The sequence below is a fragment of the Heliconius melpomene genome, chromosome 1, assembly GCF_056956725.1.
Source record: "Heliconius melpomene rosina isolate 202511_hmr_F chromosome 1, ASM5695672v1, whole genome shotgun sequence".
In the NCBI taxonomy this organism is placed as follows: Eukaryota; Metazoa; Arthropoda; class Insecta; order Lepidoptera; family Nymphalidae; genus Heliconius; species Heliconius melpomene.
Genome location: NC_140389.1, coordinates 11373746 through 11398931, shown reverse-complemented (window position 1 = coordinate 11398931; position 25186 = coordinate 11373746). Strand labels below are relative to the sequence as shown.

Here is a 25186-nt window from a genome sequence, read left to right as displayed (position 1 = left end):
TGGATGGGAATTATAATTTAATTCAATCTTAGAACAAAAAAATTTTCTCAGTGAAAGCTGTCTGTTTATATATTGTGGTTATTTATTGTAATTTCTCATAATAATAGTCCAATAAGGTTGTCAAACGAAATTATCTACTTCAAAGTGAGCAATAACAACATTTCTTTGCCTTCTGCTTTTTACTTGTTATTGTGTAAGACATAATAACCTGTTGCATGACATGCATTGTTTGATTTTTCTTGCTTTTCTTACTTCTTATAAATATATTAGTGCTGCTCTACTTTAGAGCAACTGTAAATAGCCTAGTTGTATTTTGTGATGAGATTATTTCAAAAGATCTAGGTGAGAAAAATCATATATGTAGTTTTATTTTCTTTTTAAGAAAGTAAGTAGAAATACAGTTTATTTACAGTTTAGTTAATTTATTTTCTTTCGTATCAGAGAAAAGTGAGATTTGTGTGTTGATAACATTTGAACTAAAGTTGTCATTCACAGGCACTTCAACGGTCTTCCAGTTAAGGGAGAATTGACGGTGTCCGTCTACGCAGTGTTCTTCTCTGGTGTATTGCAACCAGTGTTTTCAACACCCGATCGAAAAGTAATTGACTTTACCGGGGAAGCGACCGTCTTATATGACCTTAAGACTGATTTAGACTTAGCGGAGGATGCAGCGAGGCCCCTGGTAGTAGAAGCTGTGCTGGAGGAGAAAGACACTTTAATTCGTCAAAATGTGTCAACACGTATCTTGCTTATGAGAACTCCATATAGACTCAAAGTCTCTGCTCCTGATCGTTTCAAGCCCAAATTGCCATATAATGTACAGGTGAGAAATGCTTAAAGAAATGTAAGTTATAATTACAACAGTTTTTCTTTCTAAAACATTGTTCCAGTGTTAATTATTAATCTAATTACAGTTAAAATTTTAATTTTAAAACATTAACTATAGTGGATTTAATAAATTATATATATATTTAATTAATAAACTTTATTGCAGATAGAATTAGTAGATTCGCTTGGACGCACTATGGACATAGCAGGTGAGGTAGCTGTGGAACGTCTGTGGGATGATGGAGGACGTTTAAACAAGACTACTGTACCACTAAGCAAAGGCTTCGCCAAATACACGTTTACACCAGACGTCGCTCACACCAACTCTACTCTAAATCTAGTGGTAAGTGAATTTTGTAAATTGTATTGTTTTTATAATATATGTTACTTTCGAATATGAGATATTAAAATGGCATATAACGTCTATTTTTTGATTCTATATTCGATCCATCCATTATATAATACCTACTTAATTATAATGTAAAATAATCACATGCTGATTTCCGGGTCTTATTACAATGTATTCGTTGTCTTCTGCTGTCTTTTAACATATCATGTGAAATAAATATGTAAAGTAACAATATATGTTACTTCCTTACTTTTTGTTAACACTTTTTTTTTCAAAATATATAGGTAATTATCTTTTTATTTATGGTTCGAATTGCTAACAAATACAAATAATATTTAAATTTAAAAGCGAATAAAGAAAGAATTTATGTATACAGGTCTTTTAACTTTAATTTCACCATTTTTCATTAAGGTTAAATTCAAAGATGTATCAGAACGAGTGGTAAACGTGCAGAAAAGTTTGGAAAACAGTGGACAGTTTTTAAACATCGAGCTCTTGACGCGGAACACGTCTGTGGGAGAGGAAATGAGAGCGAGGATCGATGCCAGTGAGCCAATGGATCTGGTGCATTATGTTGTCATCGGACGTGGAGACATACTTGTCGCAAAGACTTTTGAAGTGAGTGCTCTTTTTCCAGTTTTTATTATGCAAAGCTATTTTTTTCTATTTTGTATTTAACAATTTCTCATAATAAGCAAAGCCATTAGAATTAAAATAATCACTTATTTATTTAGAATTAAAATAATCACTTATTTTTAGGGTTCCCTTGATATATCTGTAATTGGTACGGAACCCTCGGTATGCGAGTCCGACTCGTACTCGACACCCAACGCCTCAGCTAGCTGGAGCTATGGAAATTATTTCTATATAAATATTATCTTGAGTTGGATCGAACCCCCACCCCTTAAGTGTGTTTGTTAGTTGCGTTTGTATTAACAGAACTAACAAACACGTTTAACTATAATCGAATGTGAACAGTTAAGCCCAGCGCGGCGCAGCGTGGACGTGACGGTGGCGGTGTCGGCGGGCATGGCGCCGGGCGCGACGCTGCTGGCCTGGTACCCGCGCGTGTCGGGCGCCGTCGTGTCCGCCGCCCTGTACGTGCCGCAGCGCGACATGCTCCAGCATAAGGTGGTGCTAGTGCCCTATATTGTCCTGCCTGTTCCTCCTCCCTTTATTTTATATTGTATTAAAAAATAAAATTGGTCTTTTCTGTAAAATATTTTATATTTTTTTTTACGTGTTTTGAATGAAACACAATTTGAATATACCATGAAAACGCAGTTGTAATTTGTAACGCTTTCTTTGGTTGCTTTCGATTGCGTGGGAGTTAGGTGTAATAATTTCTAAATTAACAAAGATAGTAAAATTTCAATCTTTTACTGCTCATTGTTTTTAATAGTACATTTTAATTTCATTTCATTTAATCTTCACGCTGCATCCCACAGAAAAAGGTTAATAAACAGAGGGAAGGTTTGTCTTTTTACCAGAAGAAGGAAATTAACATGTACAGATTAAAGATTATTCCAAAATATAAATTTTCCTTAGGTAACAGTAACGCCAATAACATCAGGTGCACTGCTACGACCCAACGGGCTGGTGGAGTTCCGCGTGTCGGGCGAGCCCGGCGCCGCGGCCGCGCTGCTCGGCGGCGACCACAGTGCCGTCGCCAACCGCCTCGCCGCCGCCGACGGGCTCGGGCAGGGACTGGATATGCATACGGTGAGGTGACTTAGGGATAATTTATATTGGTCCGTAACTCAGTAGTTATACAGCATTCGGGGATTCCCTAAATACCGGCTACGGATCTCAATTAGAATTGCTTTCTGATTCGGACAGAGGAGTCTATAATATTTAGAATTTGCTGTTAGAAACGACTTAAGTGAATGAAAAACGTAATATAGCTAAAGCGTTTTTTATACATTTTTATACAGACATTGTCACTCCTTTGTCGATTCCAATGTTGCTAAAGATATTGAATAGTAGTTTAAAATATTCTAACCATACATAGGAAATAACTTAATTGCATATTAACATTTTTCTCCATCTCCAATTCGAATTTGAATACACTAAAAATATAATTTACTACTAATACAATTACTTAGGTTAACGATTACACGAGTATCGTATCTATAGAAGTGTATCTATCGACAATAACACTTACCATATTAAAAGGCCTTTACCTTGTAAAATGTGTAGTCACGATTTTCATTTTAAAGAACACTAAAATTTCATATATAGGTATAGGTATCATTCATTCAAAACGATATGTACTCGTATAATGTATGTAAATAAAATTTTCTATTTAAATTTTAACTCAAATAAATTTTATTTATTTTTTAATTATAGAAGATGATGTCTACATATCATTAAATTAAACAATTATTACATAAATTAATAACTTAATAAATTATATTTATTTCTAGATCGAACGAGAAGTGGAAAGTTTCAGCGGGTTGAAACATTCATTGTTTAAAAATGAAGAACACTTGCCTACATTGGGATTGGATTTAGGCGGTCGGAACTCTTCAGATGTATTTAGTGTACGTATTAAATTATAAACAGTACGGCCGACGATTGGTAGCCCTGACGTTATCTGTTGATGGCCACGCAAATTTTATTTTATTTTTTTAGCTCCAAGCACCCCGCACATAGAAGGGTAGGCAGCTAGAGCCTGAGAACCTAGGGTTAAGACACTTCCGTTCCTCATTTTCCATCGAATTCTGGATTCATTGCGTGTTGAATGGTGATACTCAACGAAAAATCTTACTTTTGATTATTTTCTCTCTGATGTAACAAAGCCCAAAAGTTCAGTAAGTCTAACTTCAGGCCGGCCACGACTCTACAACCGAGCTGTTCATATTTATATACTAAATTTAAAAGGTCTTAATTGTTAACATTCTGGTAGAGACTAACCATGGGATTTTTACGGAGATATATTATTGTTGTGTATAAAAATAATAATGATATTAACTTTCGTATATTGTTTTAGAATGCTGGTGTAGTCGTTTTAACGGATGGTCTCATAATATCAAGTGAGGATACAGGTAAGAAAAAAAATTATAATTTACTTGAACTAGATATCTCATTAATTATGAATAGTTATTAAGCTTAATTACTTTTCTTAATTACTATTTTTCTTTAATTTTAAAAAAATATATAAAAAAGATTTAGATGAATTTTTACAGTATATATAGCTTATACTTTCAAATAACATGATAGGCTGGCTATAATTCAAGTAAAGATTTTGTATAATTTGGCGATAGTTTGCAAATAAATGCATAAACATGAATATGACATCTAGCCACAACAGAGGCCCTCGAGACCGGCACCCGCGCGCCGCAAGCCGGGCCCTACGCGTTCAGCCGCGTGCCGCCGCCGCCAGCGCCGCGCTTCTACCTGTCGCGCGCTCAGGCTCCACACTCTACTTGGATGTTCACTAATATTACTATTGGGTAAGTTATCTAATAGTACTTATATAAACATCTAACATTAATAATTCCATCACATATTCACTTTCCTAGTAGAGTCAACAAAAAACACCCATTGCATATATCGTATTAATACTCGTTCCGGTCTGGTTAAGATGATTGGTTGTCAATATCTGCTTCATATATTTTATTTTAACGCTAAGTTAAAATGAATAAATGTAACAAAGCCCTTTTTTTCACATAATATATATTTTTATAAGTGTTATTTATAGTGTTTTGTTGATAATTATAAAGCTAAATAAACTATTTTTTTTCTTAGAAATGACGGCATGGGCACACGAGAGCGCTGGTCACCCATAATTCCCGGGGATTGGTCGGTAGGCGCTTTCGCCGTTCACCCAACATTCGGTCTAGGTCTTGCTGAACCGAAGAAAATTACAACAGCTCTTCCACTATCGATAACCGCAGAGATTCCTGAAACTTTGCAAAAGGGAGAAGCCGTTGCCATTATAATCACGTTAAAAAGTTCCCTCAACGCGGACACTTCGGTAAAAGTGACATTCCACAATTCCGATCAGTACTACGAATTCGAACCTTTGGAAAATAGTGTTGATTCTGCTAAAAGTAAGTCATTAAGTTTTTACTTTACAAATATAGCATTACATATTTACCGGAAATATCGAATTGGACCGTGTAATGAACTTAACCTACTCTTTAAGTTTAATCATTAAGAATATTTTTACATGGTATATTACGGTGTCGCTGTAGAAATCAATAGGCCTAATAGCATTAATGTAATGTTCTAAATAAATAACTAATTTATTATATGACAATAGAAATCGAGTTGTACCGTCGCCTCGACGTGTTAGTGCCCGCGCGTGGCGCCGCCAGCACGGCGTTCCTGGTGACGGCGGCGCGCGCTGGCGAGGCGCCCGTCATCGTCGAAGCGAACGGTAATGGCGTGTCCGCTTCGCTCTTTAGGACTATTGATGTTAAGGTGAGTAGGTACATGAAATTCTTTGTTCGTACATTTTTTTTTGTTAGCTTCCGGTTGTATCCTGCATATAGCACGGTAGGCAAAGGAAACCTAGTGTTTAAGACGCTCCGCTCCCCACACACCACCTAAGTTTTGAGACATTGCCTGTCGACTGGCGAGTGAAATAAAAAATATTTCACTCGCGACGGATGACGGACAGAAACACGAGTTTTCCTGTATAAGTTTGTTGGTTTGTTTTTCTTACAACGCCATATGATCTTTAATTTCCTAAATCGTTGAGGTCGTTGCGAAAAACGTTTAATTCATTTAAGACGTAAAACGTAAATCTCTATTAATTTATTTTTAAGTGTTATGTATTTTCCAATGGCTATAATTATGCTCAAAATTATCATTTTGATATAATTATTATAATAACCATCTTTTATAACTTAACCTGATTCATAAAATCATAATTTTAATTGTTTTATGAATCCTTAAAATATATACCTACTAATATATATTTTTAATCCATTACTTAGTTCATTATAAAAAGTTACAGTATTACATGACAAAGTCTATAAATTATTTTTAAAATGTATTAAAAATCTATATATAATAATATATGTATTGGCATAATTTAGGACGGCTACACGGAGGATATATGGTCGTGGGCGCTGCTGGACGGGCGGCGCGGGGTGGCGCGCGGCAACGTGACTCTGGCGCCGGCGCCCGGCACGCGCCTCGGCGCCGTGTCGCTGGAGGCCACGGGGGACTTGATGGCCAATGCTCTGAGAGCTTTAAAGGCCCCTCCCGTGGTGGCAGCTGACCCTACTTACGCCCTACGACCGATGGCTAGGGCGTGTGTTGTTTTGGATTACTTACAGGTGCGTTTTTAGAAATTTCATTTTTCTTTTGATTAGCATTTTTAAAAATTTTCAATAAACATTTTTATTTATGTGTTATCATTGGTTAAGTTGTGTCATTATTATCATCATGTGCTTGTCATGATAACTACTGTTACAAATGTTTTTTTATTCTTTGCATTGGTAATAGGACGGTAAACAGTAGGTACCTAGTGAAGTTATTTTATATATTTTAGGCAACCGAACAAGACGACGAAACGACTATAGTGAAAGATGCGAGATTGCAAACTTCGACCGGATACCAGCGCCTTATGGCCTTCCGCCGCCCGGACGGGTCTTTTGCACAAGAGATCGGAGACGACGCGGTTTCGGATGTTTGGTTAGTAATTATATTTGAACTTAAAAGTTGGTTATTTAAATGTATTTATGTGGACATTTCAAGGACAGTGGACATTTTAGGGACAGTGCATCTGTGTCACCTCGTCTTCCCTCACCTTGAATCGTTTTGCACTGGGAGATTTGAATTAATGATTTTGATTTTCTCGCCCGGCTAATAATCAACATGCAATGTCTCGTACATTTGGTGGTGCATGTGGAACAGAATGTGTTGACACCAGCTTCCCTTTGTGCATTCAGGACGACGGCGACGGCGGCACGCTGGCTGTCGCGCTCGGCGCGCTACGTGGCGGTGTCGCCCACGGCGGCCATGGCGGCGGCGCGCTGGCTGGCGGCGGCGCAGCGCACCGACGGCAGCTGGGAGCCGCCCGCCGCCCGCAACAACCCGCGAGCCGCCGCGCCCGTGCCACTCGCCGCTAATGCTTTACTCGCTTTATTGGAGACTAAGGTAATTGTTTTTATTTATTAATAAACCAACGTATATTATATACTGTACTTTAAGTGTTTTTAAAAATATTCACACAAGGCTATACAAGGCAAAGCTCTGGAATTATATTTTTTTAAATAATAATCAAATCGGTAGTCAACGGTTTTACTGTATCTGTTGGGGTTGCAGGACTAGACTGAGCCTGGCTATTCTCAAACTCACACATTCTTGTAGAGAATATAAAGAAGAGTTCATCTATACTTATCACTATAGTCAAGCCAGCACATGCTTACATTTTTAGCACATGTTTTGGTTTAAATTTATAAAAAAATGACGAGTTATTACAAAGTATATCTATACGCACTTTCTACCTACATAAGAAATTAAAATTAAAAAAACTAAAACTAGAAATTCTATAAGATGCTTTCATACCCAGGCCAACGACGTGCTGTACAAGAACGCAATAAACAAAGCCCAGGATTATCTAGCTAAGTCGCTGTCGGCGGAGCTGGACGCGTTCTCCTTAGCGCTAGCGGGCAGCGCGCTGGCGGCCGCACGACACCCGCAGGCGGCTGACGCATTACAACTCATGGATAAATATGCTAATTCTACAGGTAATTATTACTGTTTGCAGTACAGTCCACGAGTCGTGGCAGTCCTGAAGTAAGGCTTTTGGACGTTTACGTCGATACACAAAAAAATATAAAGATAATATTAATTTACAGCAACAACATTATTCTGGTCGCGTAAAATATCTGGATCGGAATGGCGTAATCCGTGGTTGAAAGGCAATACTCTTGAAGCTTCGACGGCAGCGTGGGCCATGCGCGCGATGCTCGCCGCCAGCTCCATAGACGAGGCGGTGCCCGTCGCGCAGTACCTCATGCAGGCATTGGGACCTAACGACCAGGACCCTGAAGTGGTGAGTTGGACCTTAATGATTGAAAATATAATTGGCTAGAAAACTAAATAAAAAAGCAGCTGTCGCAGAAAACCTAGTAATCTACTTAAGAGTTATTGACATTGTCAACTAGTGTCTTATCGCCTCGCTTTGTCTAGCGAAGAAATAATTTAAATATAATCATTCATCCGAGTAAAGATCTTAAGAAAATTTATTTTTGACATGTGCTATGTATACATTTTATTACAGCTGGACGCGTTATCTCAATTCGCCATAGCTATTAAAACACCGACCAAGTTGCGCCTGGCAGTGCGCGCCGGCAACGGCGAGCCACGCAACTTCAACATCGATAGCGACAACGCACTCATCATACAGACACAATTGGTAATTTATGATGATTTTTTACTTATATTTTGTATTAGCTATATTTGGGCTTCATTTAGATTAACGTGGGCTAATCATATCAAAGCTTAAAGGAAAGAAGCAGATCTCGTCTTCCTATAAACCATCAGTTTATTAATGCGTCATAAAGCCCATTTGATCTTATGGAACACAGCTATGGGGATCTAAGACATTAAGACTTAGTTAGTCCCCCCCCTAAGAGTTAGAGTAACTCAAATCTTGAAATCCTACAAAGATTCGAAAATAATGGTTGACAGGTGCGCGATGTCCGCAACGCGAGCGCGACGACAGAAGGGCGCGGAGTGGGCGCGGTGGGGCTGGCGGCGCGCGGCGCCTCCAACGTGACGGCGGCGTGGCCCCGCTACACGCTGGACCCGCGCGTCGACTACGTGTCCACCGGACACCGCCTGCAGCTGTCCATCTGTGTGGGGTACGTATACGATAGTCTGTTTTATTTAGAAAAAAGTAGCAGTTTAAACAGACGAAACCAATTGTTAAGATACTCCGTTCCTTTCTTTCTGTTTAATTTTTGAGATATAACGTGTTGAGTGGTAGAAGTAACGGCCACGTTTTGCCTTGCTGGAAATGGAAATAATTTTTGAATTATCGAGGTTTGCCTAGAGATCGAACCCACAACCTTTTGGTGTCAGACGGGGGCGCTATAGTGCTCAGCGCAATACAATTTAAAAATGTACATTATTATCGACTGGCTTCATCCGCTTGAACTATATAGATAATTATTAATTTACTGCAGAATTTTGTTATATTAATAATCATTAATTAGATTTTTTTATCATTAATTAGAATTTTATTTTATCGTTAATTAGTTATCATTAATTAGAAATTTCAACCTTTTTTCAGATATGTACCTGTTGCAAGTGAAAAGGAGAGTGGATTGGCGCTTCTTACGGTACAACTGCCTTCAGGATATTTAGCAGATATCAACACTATCACTGAACTGACGGTAACAGAACATTCTCTTGATTTATCTATATTAATTTTTAGTTTACCAATTTCCAGCTATTTGTAGCAGCTTTACCATTTCAAAGCGTGTCGTTGAGATCCACCACTCAACACACAATTTTTTTTAAAAAATAGTGTTAGTTTTTCTGCCTACTCTGCTGTATGCAGGAGCGTAATAAACAATGTATGTCGTCAGGCGGCGCGTCACGTGGTGGGCGCGCGCGTGCTGCAGGGCGGCGCGCGGGTGGCGGCGTGGCTGCGCGCGGGCACGGCGGAGCGCTGCGCCACGCTGGCGGCGCCGCGCGCTCTCCCCGTCGCCCGCCAGCGCGCCGCCTGGGTCACGCTGCAAGACCTGTATGATTCGAGTGAGTTCACTTATCCATTCTATATTATTTTCTCTTCTTTAAATATTTTCAACTCAGTTCATCTTTTATTGCGAAGTTACTTAAAGTTTATTATTGTAATTATTTAATTGAAGTACCTACTGTAGATATTACGTTGTTCATTATTTGTTAAAATGTGAAAAGTATATTATTTTTTTCATGTGCACTACACCCTACGCTCTCACTAATTTTATCTCCTGCAGGTCACAGAGCGCGCGTGTTCTACCAGGCGGTGAGTGCCAGCGCGTGCGACGTGTGCCGCGCGTGGGCTTCGTGCGAGCGCGCGTGCGGCGCCGCAGCGGGACAACGCTCCGGCGACCCCGCGCGCCCCGCCTCCCCCGCGCCCTCGCCAGCCGCCGCGCCCCACGGCGCTCCTGCCGCTACGACGGTACTGTGTGCCTTGATGCTGTTGGGCCGGCTATTGTAGCTTTTTAACTTTAATATTATGGACAACACGATAGCCAACTTTGAATCCTTGAAATTGTCTTATAGTCAAATCAAATTTAAGCAGACAAAAAGAATTACACATACCTAATAATCTTTTACAAGCAAAGTCGAAGAATTTTTTTTTATTTAACTTTTGGTAAGATAATTAATTTGACACTCTACCTACATTCAATTAAAAATGTTGCTAATTTGATTTGTATTTTGTTTTTGTAATGTGTCATTGACATATTAACATATTATAATTTAATTATTGTCCTTTAATCGATCTTTAATTTTTTCTCACATTCTGTGATATCAATAGTTTATATTTTTAGATTATTATACATCATATTTAAATAATAATTATTAATTTGTAGTCATACCTCTTAGTAAGGTTCTCCCAAACATTGCATATGGGTTTAAAAGGCTCAGTGTTTTTAAGATATGTACCTTTAATTTATATTTATTACAATATATTTATTCTGTATAAAAAAAATAAAGAAGAAGTAGGGGGGAATAAATGATTATTTTATCTATATTTTCATTTCTTGCACCAAGGCAAAGGTGCGGCGTTGAGTTTCGCCACTCAACACACAATGCCTCAAAAATATCGGTGGAAAGTGGAAAACGAAATATCTTATCACTGGGTCCCCTCTGCCTACCCTGCTGCGTGCGGGATACAGCGTAAAGGGTATTTTTTTTTAAATAAAAAGAAAATGTTATCATTAACAAAAAATAAATAGGCATTTATGATTTTACAAAATACTAACACGCTAATATAAAATATTTATAATTTAATAGTATAAGTACAATTGCAAAATTTTTCTTACAACTGAACATTATTTATTGTAACATAAATTTTTCACTTAATTATTGTATGTTATAAGTTATAACCTATAACAAAGAAAAACCTTATATCTATGTATAATTACAACCTAGTTACTAAGTCGTTCGTGTTTTCTTAAAAAAATATACATAATTTACTAATCGTTAACGTGATTCATAGCATCAAGGCAAAAAGAAACAAAAATAAATAAATATTATATTGCAATGATGGTTAATTGTAATTTTATGTAAGTTACAATTCTGTACATAATGTATGTAATATTAATATAGTATACATATTAATTTGATTGTGGTTGTGATGAAGGCACAATTGCTAAAATAACAGGAAATATATTTTCTAAGAAATAAATGAACTTACAAAACTATTTAATTTGTTTTTATTATTTTAAAATCCAATATGACACAATTCCTAGTTACTTCTCGTTATTTAATAAAATGTTTTACTTTTAGTTTTGACTCCAAAAAAACTATATTGATTTAATAACTACATTTCTAAAATCATTTGAAATTAATGCAATCAATTTCTCGCCAAATTTATTCCATTATGTATTTTAAACTATAACTAATTATAAACGATCAGTAGCACTAGTTATTTATATTAAGAGTAGAATAATAGTTTGTATGAACGAGTGCAAATAAATGTTAATTTTATCGAAGAAATTTGAAATATAATTTTCAAACAACTCCTTCGTATTATTCAAAATAATAATTATTCAGTGATGATAATTCAATTCAATACATAAAAGTATTCAATTGATGTTTAGGTACTATTTTTTATTTTTTTATTAATTTAAATTTCCATCTTTTTTATCATCCAGTGAAAGAAACCTAAAATAGAAAATGACATGGTAAGCGGTACTGCCGAAGCCTTTATCCAACCCCATAAACTGTGAAAAAAAGAAAATGTGTGTAACAATAATACTCAAAATGTGATATTTTGCTTAATGTTTGACCACAGTGGCTCGTTGGCATTAACAACGAGTCATATGAGTAAGTGTTTCAAGTATTATACAAATAAGTACTTACTAATAAGAAATGGGAAACAGGGTGTCTTAACACTAGGTTATCCTCTGTTACGACATTCCGTTAACCTAACTCATCCTATAGAATAGATTAGAATAAAGTTAATAGAAAACTATTTTCTTACTCGTATGGATCATCGGATATGTAATAAGGCTCCGTCGGCAACAGGCCACAATCAGCAATAAAAATAGGTACTTCCGGTCTGTCCTCCATATCTGTCGGCGTTTGTTCTATCATATGCACTACTTTTTGTCCATCCACTACCTGGTAAGAAAAGTTCAAAATGAAAAGGTCAAATAAATTTTTTAAAAGAAAAAAGTCACGTACTTAACTAAAAAACATAAATCGTAACACACTTAGGTCACCTTGGAACCTACCTTCCCTACTACAGAATGTAAGTTATCCAACCATGGCGTTGGCTTTGTTGTGATAAGAAACTGGCAACCATTCGTATCCTTTCCTAAAACAAAATGGAACTATAAACTTATTAACTTTCTTCTATGAACATATTACATCATACCTTTCAGGTAGATATGAGTATTTAGCGATAAATCTCTAATTCAATTCAATCTATTTGTCTTTTTCTGGCATCATTTCAGCCTCTACGTACCGTTATTGGCCATTGATACGAATCCAGCTGCACTGTGCTCTGTATCTAAATTTTCATCTTCAAAGGTTCTACCGTATATGCTGATGGAACCTCTACCATCATTAGTCACTACGTCTCCTCCTATTAATAATTTTTTTTTTTATTTATTACTATTATATTTTATAATCAAATTACAATGTACATCTTTTGTACTGTGCGCATTTTTTATATTAACTCACCCTGTACCATAAATCTCTTAATTACACGAATAAAACTGGTGCCTTTGTAAGATTTGCCCTTAATTCCTTTGGTTGCCAATATTTTAAAATTTTTCGCAGCCTTCGGCGCCAAATCACCAAAAAGTCCGATAACTATACGACCTATAGGCTTATCTTCTTTAATTATGTCTAAATAAACTTGATCTGTAACTCTAAATTGACGAGCCTAAAAGAGGCAACGGTTATCTATATTAATAAAATTATGATTTTTTTAATTATTACTAAAATGATTGCAACATTTATAATTTAAGATTGTGCTCAAGTAATTTTGTTGTAATGTTTGAGTTAATTTACTTACATTATTTGCGGCAACTAAATGTGATAATATAGTACACACTAACATAAAGTTCATGTTGAAATTTGTATGCTTAACAAGTTTAAATGCGATAGACACAACGTTAATTTTAAACACATATACGTTGAATGAAAGCAAAGCTTGCGGCTACTAACTAATTGGATAAAAAATTGTTGGGAAGACATAGAAATGTTTTCTATCTACTTGGATGGACATGCTATAGTTTGGTTAGACATCCCAATAGCAGGAAAATTAATAAAATAAGTAGATTTTATAACAAAGAAATAACATTTTAACTATAGACTTAAAATATAAAAGTACCAAATTAGCGTTAGCATGTACTAAAAATGTTATTTTTCGTAGTTGAGTAGAAGAGTACGATGAAATAAGGATGCAAAAAGCAAAGACATTAAACATGAACCGCTAAGGTCCACTATATAGCCACAGCAGTCACAGCAATTAGCTCCATACCAATAAAAAATATTACGCACAAAGAGAGCCTTCACGGTTCTCAAATTAATAACTTAGTAATTTGATTTTAGCTTTAAGATGTTTTACATTAGTATAATTGCTTGAAGAAACATAACATTGAAATACAACCAAACCTTACCAACCAAGTCATATTTTTTGTTAGTTAATGAAAGCGGTTAACGTTTTTGAAATAAACACGATAATACACATACCGTCTTTATGTTACTCGGACAGAGGTTCCACGTAATTACAATAAGTGACATGTATCACTCAAGAACACTAGATACTTTCCAATCAGGACTTCCGCCTGTAAGCAACTGTGTCCGTTTGACACAATTCCACTGCTTTTATTGTCTTTTTCACCTAAAGCTACCCACATTTACACTTGTACGCGAACATTTTTACATTAGTAATAGATGAAAAAACGTTCACTTATTTTAATAGTTTAGTGTGTACCTACGTACAATAATTCTAAAATTCAATATACTTAATTTATATAATTGAATTATCATCATTTTCTTTGATACAAAGAAGGAGTTAATTGAAAATGACATTTTACTAAGTAAGATCTTTGATTTCGTTTCGATTCCAATTTTCGACGGTAGTTTGATATAATAATTATGTCAACTAACAGACGAATGCCACCCAGTCTACCTGTAACCACGGACTACTGCAAAGTGTTAGAAACGTCGGGTTTCCAAAAATATGTATTATGCTAAATAACGCGATTATTTCGGTTAAAATAGTTTCATTTAAATAAATTGAAAATTACAACGACATAAATATACGATATGGGATTCTATTTCTAGTCATCAAATTCTTATTCAGATAAGCTTTGTAAAGAAATTTCATTGACAAAGAAGCCCTTACAAATGTATAAATCTAAATTAAGTTTTTTTATTTTATGCACTTTTTTACAATTATGACAGTTATAGATTTTTTTTATATTCAAAAGGTAAGAATGGAAAATTTAATAGCCAAAAAGCCAAATTATTGTCAAACGTCAACAATTATGGCAATTCACAATTGACATTTGTCAAGCTCTGTTAATTTTGTTTGATATATTATACCTTCGTCAATATAAATAAAGTGATAATTGTCTAAATAATGAACTCCAGTAATAGTAGACCATTTATTAATGTCTAAAACAAACAAATATATAAATAAATAACATGACAGTCAATAATACTATAGCTCATCAGAGACTTATCCTCAGTGGAGACCGGGAAAGGTACGTTTAACTCGAAACAGAATAATTTACTATAACAATTTTATTATATTATATATTCGGCCTGTAAACTTTTATGAGTTTGTTCATTTGCGAAGCAGTGTATATATTTCTTAAGTTAAACAGTGCGTCTACACGCACTATTCATTTATTATTTAATATAACATTTTGAGAATATAAGCAGAGTGGTCTTGATGACTTGATATAAAGAAATTAAAGATAGGTGAATTTAGTTGGAATGTCTATTGAAGAAACAAAATATAACAAATCCAATCAAGAGAAATGGGTACATTCACGAAGTTGTTAATGCATTAAAAATTATGATCTTTATTGACAAAAATATATTATAAAGGAAGGCTATCATTATGCTATAAAATGCAATTTTTTGATTGCATTTGTAGTCAGATGGTGCCTAGTGATAGTGATTGAGATAATTAAATCTAAATTCAAATCATTTTATTTTTGTAGATAGTTATAAAATATTGTTATATTTGTTTTAGTTTCACACTGTATCCTATACAATAGAAGCTGTGTATAGCTGCAATAGCTGCCTACCCTAATCTAATATTAAGACACTTCCATCCTCTCGCCTAAATGCTGCCCTTTGTGCTATTACCAGAGTAATGAAATTAAAATATTTCATTATCTTTAGTGAAAACTGAACCCACAACCTGTCTTGTTTACGGGCACAAGCTTATGCCCCTGCACCACAAATTGCCTCTCACATTATAATAACATTTGTTTCATTTTATTCCAGATTTAAGGAACTATTGAGGAAACGTCTAATTGAATGCGGCTGGAGAGATCAAGTCAGAATGTTGTGCAGAGAAGTTGTTAAGGAAAGTGAAGGCAATAATATACCATTTGATGCATTATTGACAACAGTCACTCCAAGAGCACGAGCACTTGTGCCCGATTCTGTGAAAAAGGAATTACTTCAGAAATTAAAAACACACCTGTTAACACAGAAAGATCAGTAGAATCAACTCACCAAAGTGTATTGAATTTGTTATTATTCCTAAATGCTACACTAAAATATTATGTAAGAAATAAAGTAAATTATAACCAACAGTAGATTTTATTTATAAACATTCACAGTTACATTAAACAAAAATACATATTGCTTAGATATACATTAATAATACTGCTTTTAGATCCTATTTATCTGATTGCCAACACTATTTTTTTGTCTGAGCATTGTCATGTTTTAATGTTATGGTATTTATATTCAAAATAATTTATAATATTAATAAACTGATGTTAACCCAGGTCTCTATGGTAATATAATTAGTATTACATAATAATTGTATGTTTTTATAATTTTTAAATTGGTGTAAGATTAAAAATGAAAGGTACTGCAACACATTATGCCTATATTATAGTTATTGACTTGAAATTAACATGGCACCTTGAATTAAGGATATTATATGCCCCTGAAAGGTTTTTACAAGAATTCAGACAACAATAAAAGTGTTCAAAGTGTAACACCACACATTAATTGAGCAATAAGGACATTTATTATTTTTTTAAGTATATCAAATAAAAATTTGGCTACTATATTCGTTTTTACAGTAAGAAGTTTTTTACCTAATACACTCTTCTATACTATAGTATTTATTCATTACGAATATTTAAAACTATTTTATTTTCTAAGGGGGCTATTTATAAAGAACATAATTTAGTAAATAGTAAATTTTCCATTTACAATAGTGTAGTTTATATTATAAACATATCAGTAAACAGTGATCATTGCAGTATTATAGATAATATATTTTTCTTACATTTATACAATTCAACTTTGTCCTAGACAACCAGAAGAGAAAACAAGATGCAAATTAATTTATTTTAATATAAAATACACCAATTATATGATCAGATTATTTAAATGCAATAGTGTATACAATTTAAATGAAATTATGAGCAATCAATGTTACCTACAGTAATATTTTTTTAAAGCTCTTACACATGATAAATACCAGTATCTTCTGTTGTTCCGCTTTTGAAATACACACATTCATTTACACAGATATATATCGCACGATAATATAAAGAAAATAGTATTCAGATACATTTCTTGACAATTACATATCAAGTTTTTGAGTTATATGTGACAGAAGAAAGATTTCTTATTCTCTTTAAGGTGATCATTATTGAAATACTGTAGAATGTAGGTGTATTGTACTTTTCCTTACATCTAATATTATAAAAAAACATTGTGTTAACAGTTATTTAGTGTGCAATAATTCATATGTATCTTGTAGATATAAAAGATACTTTTGTATTTTTTTAATGATTTCCTAAATTAGAAAATATAATATACCATAAACCATAATATACCATTATGACACCAATCGAACATTACAAATAGCGGTACAGTTTTGTTTATTTCACAAATATATACAAAGATTTACAATTGGAATGTTTTAATGGACTCGAATATATACCGTGGGGGGTACAATTATTAATCACATTTTCTATAAAGTATTTATAACAATATCAGTACTCTCTTATATAATTACATCTAATAGTAAAATTTTTTCTTAAAGTTATACTACAACATCATCTACATACAAACCGCCTACTATAATATTCAGTGACAGAATACTGCTGATTACTGATGAGCAATTGAATATCTATGTCGAGTTTAAACATTCATTACAAATAACGCCAACTAGTTGAGACAACTTCATTTAAGATATATTTTATCTAAATATGTAAATATAAGACGAAGATAATATATATTTTTCTATTTACACTACATCTCCAATGATTTATTTAAAACACGAATAAAAGGGCAACCCATGATTCTTGAGCATGTTTAGTAAATAAATAATATACGAAAGATAAAGTTAACAATTAGCGCAGTAAATTATAAATTTACTAGAACAATATAGATTTCTTATATAAGTAAATATACCATGAAGGACCATGAATCTAATTATTTTTGTTAATCACAGATAACTTCAGATGGATGTATTAAGTTTTATTATGTAAATATTAAAAATGCCAAATTTGTATATTACTACAATTTTAAGCAGGATCATCATCAATGAGTGTGCAAACGTTTCCAAGAACACAATTTTCATAGTTCCAAGCAGTGATTTCTACATAAATAATTTACAAATTTAATAATATCAATATAAGTTTCATAATCTACTTAATATAATGAATATTATGTCAGAAGCTACATTAAATATAAATATATTGAGATTCAATATTTAGCAGAACTTTTATATTGTTATGTGCTCAACACTATAAAAAAAAACAAAGTTCAATTTAGCTAGCCGCAATAAAATAGTGCTATATAAATAATTCGTAGGGACAGTCAGTAGCTCAGTTCACTGAGAAACAACAAGCTATAGCATAACTATGTATATATTTTAACATGGCATAATAAAATTTCGAAATAAACAACACAACAGTTTCAGCGACTATTGGCTACTCACAACCCGCGCTCAATTCACGCTAATTTTGATACCTTTGGCTCATCGAATCGATATGGCATAGTTAAAAACATTATTTTAAAAATAGTTCTTTGAACATAAATATAACCACTGTAACACACTTACCTACATAATATTTTATAATACAAATAAAAAATTTTCACAATAAAATAAAAAGCGATGCGTAACGATAACGAAACATTATCTACAATAATAAATCTTACCACCTCATAAAATAACTATTAAACATAGTTTTTTCTTTACAATTACTCTTCGGACTGACATACTCAACATACATTGTGTTATGTAACATAAAAAATAATAATAAAAAAATGCTTATATGCATTATGCTACAGATCCACATTCAGAACTATTAGTTTATCTAAATATACATATATATTTCCTTATTAACTAATAAATATACATCTTAACATTTAACTCCCTTCACCCCTCAGGTCTCGTGAGCTGCCTGCCTTAAAGCCTTCGAGTACACCTATTCCAATCTGTTACAAATATTTTACATTAATAGTAAAAAAAATGATTACAAATATTATGAGAATTTTGTTTTAATGAGGACCATAATCGTCTATGTGGTTTATACTGATTAGTAAAAAAAATAATAGATAAAACTGGAAATCAAATATACTTGTACTAGTCGTGAATATGGCATTTCATTCATACAGCAATATTTCGTTTTGATACTGTATTCATTGTTCATAGCTGCGTGTATAGCGGTAATGTTTGCAAGTTTTTTGTTGCGTTCGGTAAGGGGGTCACCCATTAATTACGTCACATGTTAAGAGGCGGGAGGTTGTCGATAAAGTGTGACATTGCGTGACAAATGTGACATTGTGTGACATCACGCTTTCATAAATATTCGACGGTTCGTTTAAATTAACCATTTGAGAGCATACGATATAACACTACGTCTCTCTTAATACTCACAAATGTAACCAGCCGTGACAAGCACGGGGTGGGGACAACCATGAAATTTGTGTGACGTAATCTACTGATGACCCCTAAGCAGTGTATGGTGACTGATCAGCGGTAGTCGTAGTGCGTGTGCGTGTAGTGGTAGGGCGTGTGGTGCGCGTGCGTGTAGTGGCAGGGTGGCACGCGCGCGCTCGCGGGCTAGGAGAGCGCGCGGCGAGGGCGAGGGCGCGCGTGTGGGCGGGGGCGTGCGCGTGCTCGAGGTGGGGGCGCCCGCGACACCAGCACCAGCGCCGACGCCAGCGCCATGCGCACAGGGGCGCGGGCCCCGCCTGGAAGTCTGTGGAGGGAGATGTTCCTATATTAAAATTGATGAAATTTTGTTACTATTTTATGTAACCCTTTCTGCCTCCTGGTGGACAGAGAGAATACTATGTGTGTAGTCACACAATTTTAAAGATATCACGTATCATTGCATTGCATCATCACGACGATTTGGCAAAATTGGCGACGAAAATGAAAATTAAAAAAATCAAATTAAAAAATCACCCTCACGCTGTATCTCGCAGACAGCAGGGTAGGCAGATGGAACCTAGTGTTAAGACACGCCGTTGACCACTCTCCGCCGTATTCTGGACCCAATGCGTGTTGAGTAGCGGAACACAACGCCGCGCTTTTGCCAAAATGAAAATAACTTAAATATAATCCCACTCGATGTGGATAAGCTGGTGCGGACGGCGCGTACCTGACGAGCAGCGAGGTGACGGCGGCGCGGCCGTCGGCGGTAGGCTCGATGGCGACGGGACGCAACTCGGCGCGGCGCTTGCGTGCCCATGCGCCCCCCGCGCCTCCCGCACCCAGGACCACGCGCACCGCTGCGAAAGGACGCTTCGCCATGTGCAGCATCTGACAAACATACACATTACTTCACGCTCCATAAACATAAAATGTCACATTGTGTAATTAATGTACTGTCTTAAATTTCGTGGCAAACTTAATTTCTGAACACCTGTTTTAATTTACTATTTCTAAATACTGGTGGATGTGACCAAGTTCTTACTAGTAAAAACACTATTTTCATTTAAATTATAGTACATAGGTATGTACATTTTATTTTAGTAAATATGGCATGAATTATGATGATCATTATATTTTGACATAAAAGTTATAGCTGCTAAAGCTATATATATAAATAAGAATTCATCGCCTGATGTATAATCAATCAATTGTACAGTCTCAACTTCAACTTAAAACTATTTTTTTCCTAAGCTAGATTTCTACATTTTAACTGTGCGATCCTGTTCTATTGACTGTTGATAATCAGTAAAATTAATAATACAATGATACAGTATCAAAAATATGCATCAGTTCTTACCTCCACAACATGTCTCCTCCGCGCTCTGCGTACATCAGCCGCTTGTTTCGCCTTCCACGCCACAACGCACGCCGCCAAAAACAGGAAAAAGCACGAGAAAAACACCGAAAAGAACACAAATAAATCTATATGGAGTTGATCTTGACGGAAGAATGTGATGCCAAAGCTTGCCAGTCCGTCGTCCATGTGTCTCGCACGTATTATTATAAAGAACTTGGTGTGAGTCAAGTCGTGTACGTTTTGTGGCAAAGTCATTACAAGTCGGTTGCGAAGATTTTTCACACGTAAGAGGACATTCCTCTTATCGACTGTGACATAGGTCGCCAAATCCTTAGCAGTGAAATCGGCGAGCGCGTATTCAATCTTGTCGTAGTACCAGGTTATTTTCTCTGGTTTTTCTGGCACGTGGTCGTCGAAGGACGGCATTTTTCGATATGATTCATGTTTGTAATACGTTGGATCTAGTTCTACAGCGTGGGCCCCTGTACTTGAATTTACGGAGACTACGAAGGAGCTGTCGTTTGGACTCATGTATAGGTCCACTGCGCCTTGTGTCACGTCCACTATGACTCGGATATCAACGTTCATATACCGCGGGTTAACGGCGACAAATACTGTCTGTCCTGGGTACAATGGTCGAGGCTTGATCTTGCATTCGTCTAAAACCAAAAAATATATACATTTGATTGTTAAAACAAATATTTTATTATAATTAAAATTATACCGTGCAGTAAAATATATGTAAGATTAGAATTTACACAGTTGTAATACATTTATAGAATTTAAAAAGAGGCTATAGTGGCGCAGCTGACAGCGCCTAACTGTAAATGTAATAGTTTATAATAATTCAGAAGACGCTTTCATAGCAAACCAAATTACAGAAAATGTGTTAAGCCAATACTAACCAATAGACTTGCCATCGAAGCACAGTTTGTTTTCAATATTGATGGTCTTGTAGCACTGGTGTCCATTACGCGGGTCGCCCATATACAAGTCGCGGCATTTAACGCACTGGTAACGCCAGCACTCCTGCGCGGTGTTCTTCGCCGAGGAGGCGGTCTGGCAAGAGGCGTCCGACTCGGTGTTGTTCCCGCAGTTGCACTTCTCGCCTGTCACCGGATCGCAAGTATCGCCGTGGCCGTGGCATTCACATCTGTAGGGAGAATGACTGATTTAATATTTATTGTAACAATAATTATTAAAAAGTATGGTGATAAACATTTTTTATTGAAAATTTTAAATTTTTTTGCATTTATAAATACGAGAAAGACTCTTACGGTCGGCACGGGTCGCGGAAGTCCTCCGAACCTCTAAAGTACCCCTCTATGCACCGTTCACAACGTGGCCCGTCAGTATTATTAGCACATCTCACACATCTGGCTTTGGCCGCACCATCTCGGTAATACTCTTCGAGGTCAGTGGTACTAATGTCGCGAATAAGAGAAACATCCACATCGTTTGTGCACACCGAGGTATGGCCGTGACAGTACACCGAACAGGGGATACATTGGCCGTTATCAGTCGGGTCGCCTACGAAGTTAGGTTTACATTTTTCACATTGACTACCCTGTAACAGAAAATTTATATTTATTTTCTAACGAATTTTAATCATGGTCAACAATCACTATTAATGTAAGAATTAGAAGATATACAAAGAAAAATACATTAGATAAATCAGCAAATTATTAAAATATGTATTTTACTAACGAATATGTCTTATGTATAAAGTAGAAAAAGTAACAAAAAAATAGCATTAGAATGAACATAGATTCGACGAGTTAATATGTCAAGTACCCACCATGGTGTTGTTGTGGCACTCGGTGCAGACGTCGAGCTTGTCGGGCCCCTCGCAGTGCGAGTGCCCGTTACACTGGCACTGTATGGTGCAGTTGGCGCCGACGTAGCCAAAGTCGCAGCGGCAGCGGTCGGGCTGCACACAAGCGCCGCGCACGCAACCCTGCGAACACACAGCCGCGCACGCGCCGCCCGCGCCTCCCACGCGCTTGTGGCCTGCGCCGCACTCACACGAGTAGCCCTCCGGAAGATCGCGGCACACCTGGCGATCACGTCATTTAAACATATTGTTTTTTTAACTACACGCATTTTCCCGCATAAATCAGAGTAAACGGCCCTGTATTGTGGGAAATATTATCCTAGTATTAAGTTCATCAGGTTCTTTAGCACTCCGTTTCTCATGCACCACCCAATTATCGAGACATAGCGTATTGTCGAGAAAATTTAACTTAATATTTCGTCTTGTTCCCAGAGCGGGGAAATGGAAGTAATTAGTTCACCTTAGTGGGCATGCAATCCACAACCATTATATTCACCTATATAATTACCACATTAATGTAAAACTATGCCAGAGCTATTAACACCCTCCACCGCACAAGCGTTCTTTACTGTAAAACTGTTAAATAAATATAATCACTACTTTCAAACAAAATACTAAATCAGGAAATTTATTTTACATTGTATATTAATAAATTTCAATATAAAACGGAAATCACCTCAGAATCAGCTTTACATTGGTGGTGATTATTTTCACATTCATTTTCTGGTGGACATCGTGTGTAGTGCCATGAAAATGTATCGTTCGTGTTATTACTTTGATGCACATTGGAATAAACAGCTGCACAAGTAGTTCGGGTGGAATATTCTAGAGGGGAGTCGATAGAGCCTTCTGTACAAACACCATCACCGTTCTCACCCTCGAGGGCACACCAGCCGCAATGGGAATGGTGAAGACATTCAGTACACTGTTCAAAGGTATTACACGGCGCTGGGCACTTGTTTTTATCGGCCTTAGTGAGAACCAGCCCGCACACACCACCCGCACAGTACACAGGCTGGTAGGCGGGAGATATACAAGTCCCGAGGTAGCTTGCCCAGTGACATTCCGAAAACCCTCCCTCTGCACCCTCTGACGTCAAGCATGATTGACAATCATCATAGGTATGACACCGACTAGGACAGTCTTTTGTCAAACCAAAATATAAGTAAGCCGGCTTAAGCGACGTTGACCACAAATGAGGAAGTTCTTCTATTGTCACGCACATCCAATTATAAAGCTCAGAAGGATCATCTGCTACTCTTGTTATTTGTGCTGAAAAAAAAAACATATTTTAATTTTTTTTTATAACAAAAAATTTTGACAATAAATTTTGAAAAATATATAATACCTCCTCGGTCAGCAAGTCTTGTCCAAGAACATTGATTAGCGAGACATTTATCGCAGTCGGGTGCCACACATCGTAGCTCTGGACATTGTGCTGAGTCGCTTATGTATGTAGTGCCACCGTTACACTTAATGCTCGTACAAGATTCGTCGGTTGGCACACATTCACCTGAAGTGTCAAATGTTTTCTAGTAGACATAATAAAGTCCAGAATGTTGTCGACAAAAGAACTCATTTCAACCTATATTTGTGAAAGAAAGTTACGTTCCAAGTCTAAAAGTTCTTGGCATTTTAGATCTGTAAAGCAACTTTCGTCTAATATAAATAATTATTCATAAATATATAGATAAAATAAATCCTAATCTTCATAATATTGATGGCCGTCGTGCCACAGAGGCACAAGGGTGTGACTGTAACGTAACGGTTGTGGGTTCGACTCCCACTCGAGGAAGTGAAATATTTATTTACGTTTATACTTCCATTTCTTCACTCTGGTGTCGAGGCGAAAGCGCGGTGTTGAGTTCTGCCACTCAACACGCAATATCACCAGAATTCGGCAGAAAGTGGTTAACCGAGTGTCTTAACACTAGGTTCCCTCTGCTTACCCTGCTGCGAGCGGAATACAGTGTCAAGCTGATTTGATTTTGATTTATATAGATAATAATATATAAATGAAAATGTGTTATTACTAAAAAGACATAAAATGTAATATTCAATGTTATATTACATCTTTATAAATAATAATATTACCAATGCCTGCAGCACAAGTTTCACACCATCTACAGGCTGGTTTCTCTTCAGGATACAGAGGCCAAGCAGCCAGGCACGAAGTACATGTTGTAAAATTTTCACAAGGCCGTCTAGATATTAGGTCAGCGTCACAGGCCGCGCCAGCGTTCGTTGAAATTCTGTCACTACCCTCACATCCAGGTTTATCCACAGAATAACACTTTGTATAGTCACCAGTGCTGCAAAAGCTGCAACCCATGTGGCTTCGACATTCAATTTTGCTAGAACTCCAAAGAGAACACAGATCATCTGGCAGAGTAATGCGTGTAACTTGACAATTCGCACTTCCGGTCCAGCCCCCTACTATAAAAATATTCCAGTCATTCTCGGATTCCATGTCTATGGCCATTGCGTGGGCTATCGTTCTTGGGGGAGGGTGGTCTAATACACTGGAAC

At 36.1% G+C, this 25186-nt stretch overlaps 4 protein-coding genes across 8 annotated transcripts in view; 2 read left to right on the top strand and 2 right to left on the bottom strand.

Moving 5' to 3' along the window:
• Window positions 1–11556, top strand: part of LOC146541414 (thioester-containing protein 1 allele R1-like) — a 16605-nt gene extending 5049 nt beyond the window's left edge. For both annotated transcript variants that reach the window (XM_085185303.1, XM_085185295.1), the window contains exons 7-26: window positions 496–823; window positions 995–1171; window positions 1589–1795; window positions 2156–2308; window positions 2726–2899; window positions 3604–3720; window positions 4170–4224; window positions 4482–4632; window positions 4928–5232; window positions 5445–5605; window positions 6226–6468; window positions 6684–6826; window positions 7084–7291; window positions 7707–7884; window positions 7996–8192; window positions 8421–8555; window positions 8831–9003; window positions 9435–9537; window positions 9733–9901; window positions 10123–11556. In XM_085185303.1, coding sequence (XP_085041429.1) covers window positions 496–823; window positions 995–1171; window positions 1589–1795; window positions 2156–2308; window positions 2726–2899; window positions 3604–3720; window positions 4170–4224; window positions 4482–4632; window positions 4928–5232; window positions 5445–5605; window positions 6226–6468; window positions 6684–6826; window positions 7084–7291; window positions 7707–7884; window positions 7996–8192; window positions 8421–8555; window positions 8831–9003; window positions 9435–9537; window positions 9733–9901; window positions 10123–10346 — 3601 coding nt within the window. In that variant the 3' untranslated portion in view covers window positions 10347–11556. The remainder of the gene's footprint in view (window positions 1–495; window positions 824–994; window positions 1172–1588; window positions 1796–2155; window positions 2309–2725; window positions 2900–3603; window positions 3721–4169; window positions 4225–4481; window positions 4633–4927; window positions 5233–5444; window positions 5606–6225; window positions 6469–6683; window positions 6827–7083; window positions 7292–7706; window positions 7885–7995; window positions 8193–8420; window positions 8556–8830; window positions 9004–9434; window positions 9538–9732; window positions 9902–10122) is intronic.
• LOC146541412 (peptidyl-prolyl cis-trans isomerase, rhodopsin-specific isozyme-like) lies at window positions 11065–19441 on the bottom strand. Of its 4 annotated transcripts, none has more exons than XM_085185344.1 (6): window positions 18811–19441; window positions 13043–13247; window positions 12825–12944; window positions 12592–12674; window positions 12339–12478; window positions 11065–12078 (listed from the first exon to the last, which is right to left on the bottom strand). In XM_085185344.1, exons 1-6 carry the CDS (start codon window positions 18880–18882, stop codon window positions 11982–11984), a joined length of 717 nt encoding a protein of 238 aa, XP_085041470.1. In that variant the 5' UTR covers window positions 18883–19441; the 3' UTR covers window positions 11065–11981. The 4 variants fall into 4 exon arrangements, with proteins under 4 accessions (XP_085041470.1, XP_085041449.1, XP_085041439.1 ...); XM_085185323.1 differs by lacking the exon at window positions 18811–19441 and adding an exon at window positions 14060–14438; XM_085185313.1 differs by lacking the exon at window positions 18811–19441 and adding an exon at window positions 13380–13525.
• On the top strand, window positions 14947–16144 carry LOC146541413 (enhancer of yellow 2 transcription factor-like). The gene is made up of 2 exons (XM_085185366.1): window positions 14947–15078; window positions 15833–16144. The coding sequence occupies exons 1-2, from the start codon at window positions 15020–15022 to the stop codon at window positions 16053–16055; spliced, it is 282 nt and encodes a 93-aa protein (XP_085041492.1). The 5' UTR covers window positions 14947–15019; the 3' UTR covers window positions 16056–16144.
• The window catches only part of Megf8 (multiple EGF like domains 8), a 24796-nt gene continuing 15744 nt past the window's right edge, over window positions 16135–25186 (bottom strand). Inside the window, exons 14-22 of the mRNA XM_085185282.1 lie at window positions 24752–25186; window positions 24006–24170; window positions 23334–23929; window positions 22622–22879; window positions 22101–22390; window positions 21729–21976; window positions 20824–21482; window positions 20194–20354; window positions 16135–19788 (exon numbers count right to left, since the gene is read on the bottom strand). Coding sequence (XP_085041408.1) covers window positions 19650–19788; window positions 20194–20354; window positions 20824–21482; window positions 21729–21976; window positions 22101–22390; window positions 22622–22879; window positions 23334–23929; window positions 24006–24170; window positions 24752–25186 — 2951 coding nt within the window. The 3' untranslated portion in view covers window positions 16135–19649. The remainder of the gene's footprint in view (window positions 19789–20193; window positions 20355–20823; window positions 21483–21728; window positions 21977–22100; window positions 22391–22621; window positions 22880–23333; window positions 23930–24005; window positions 24171–24751) is intronic.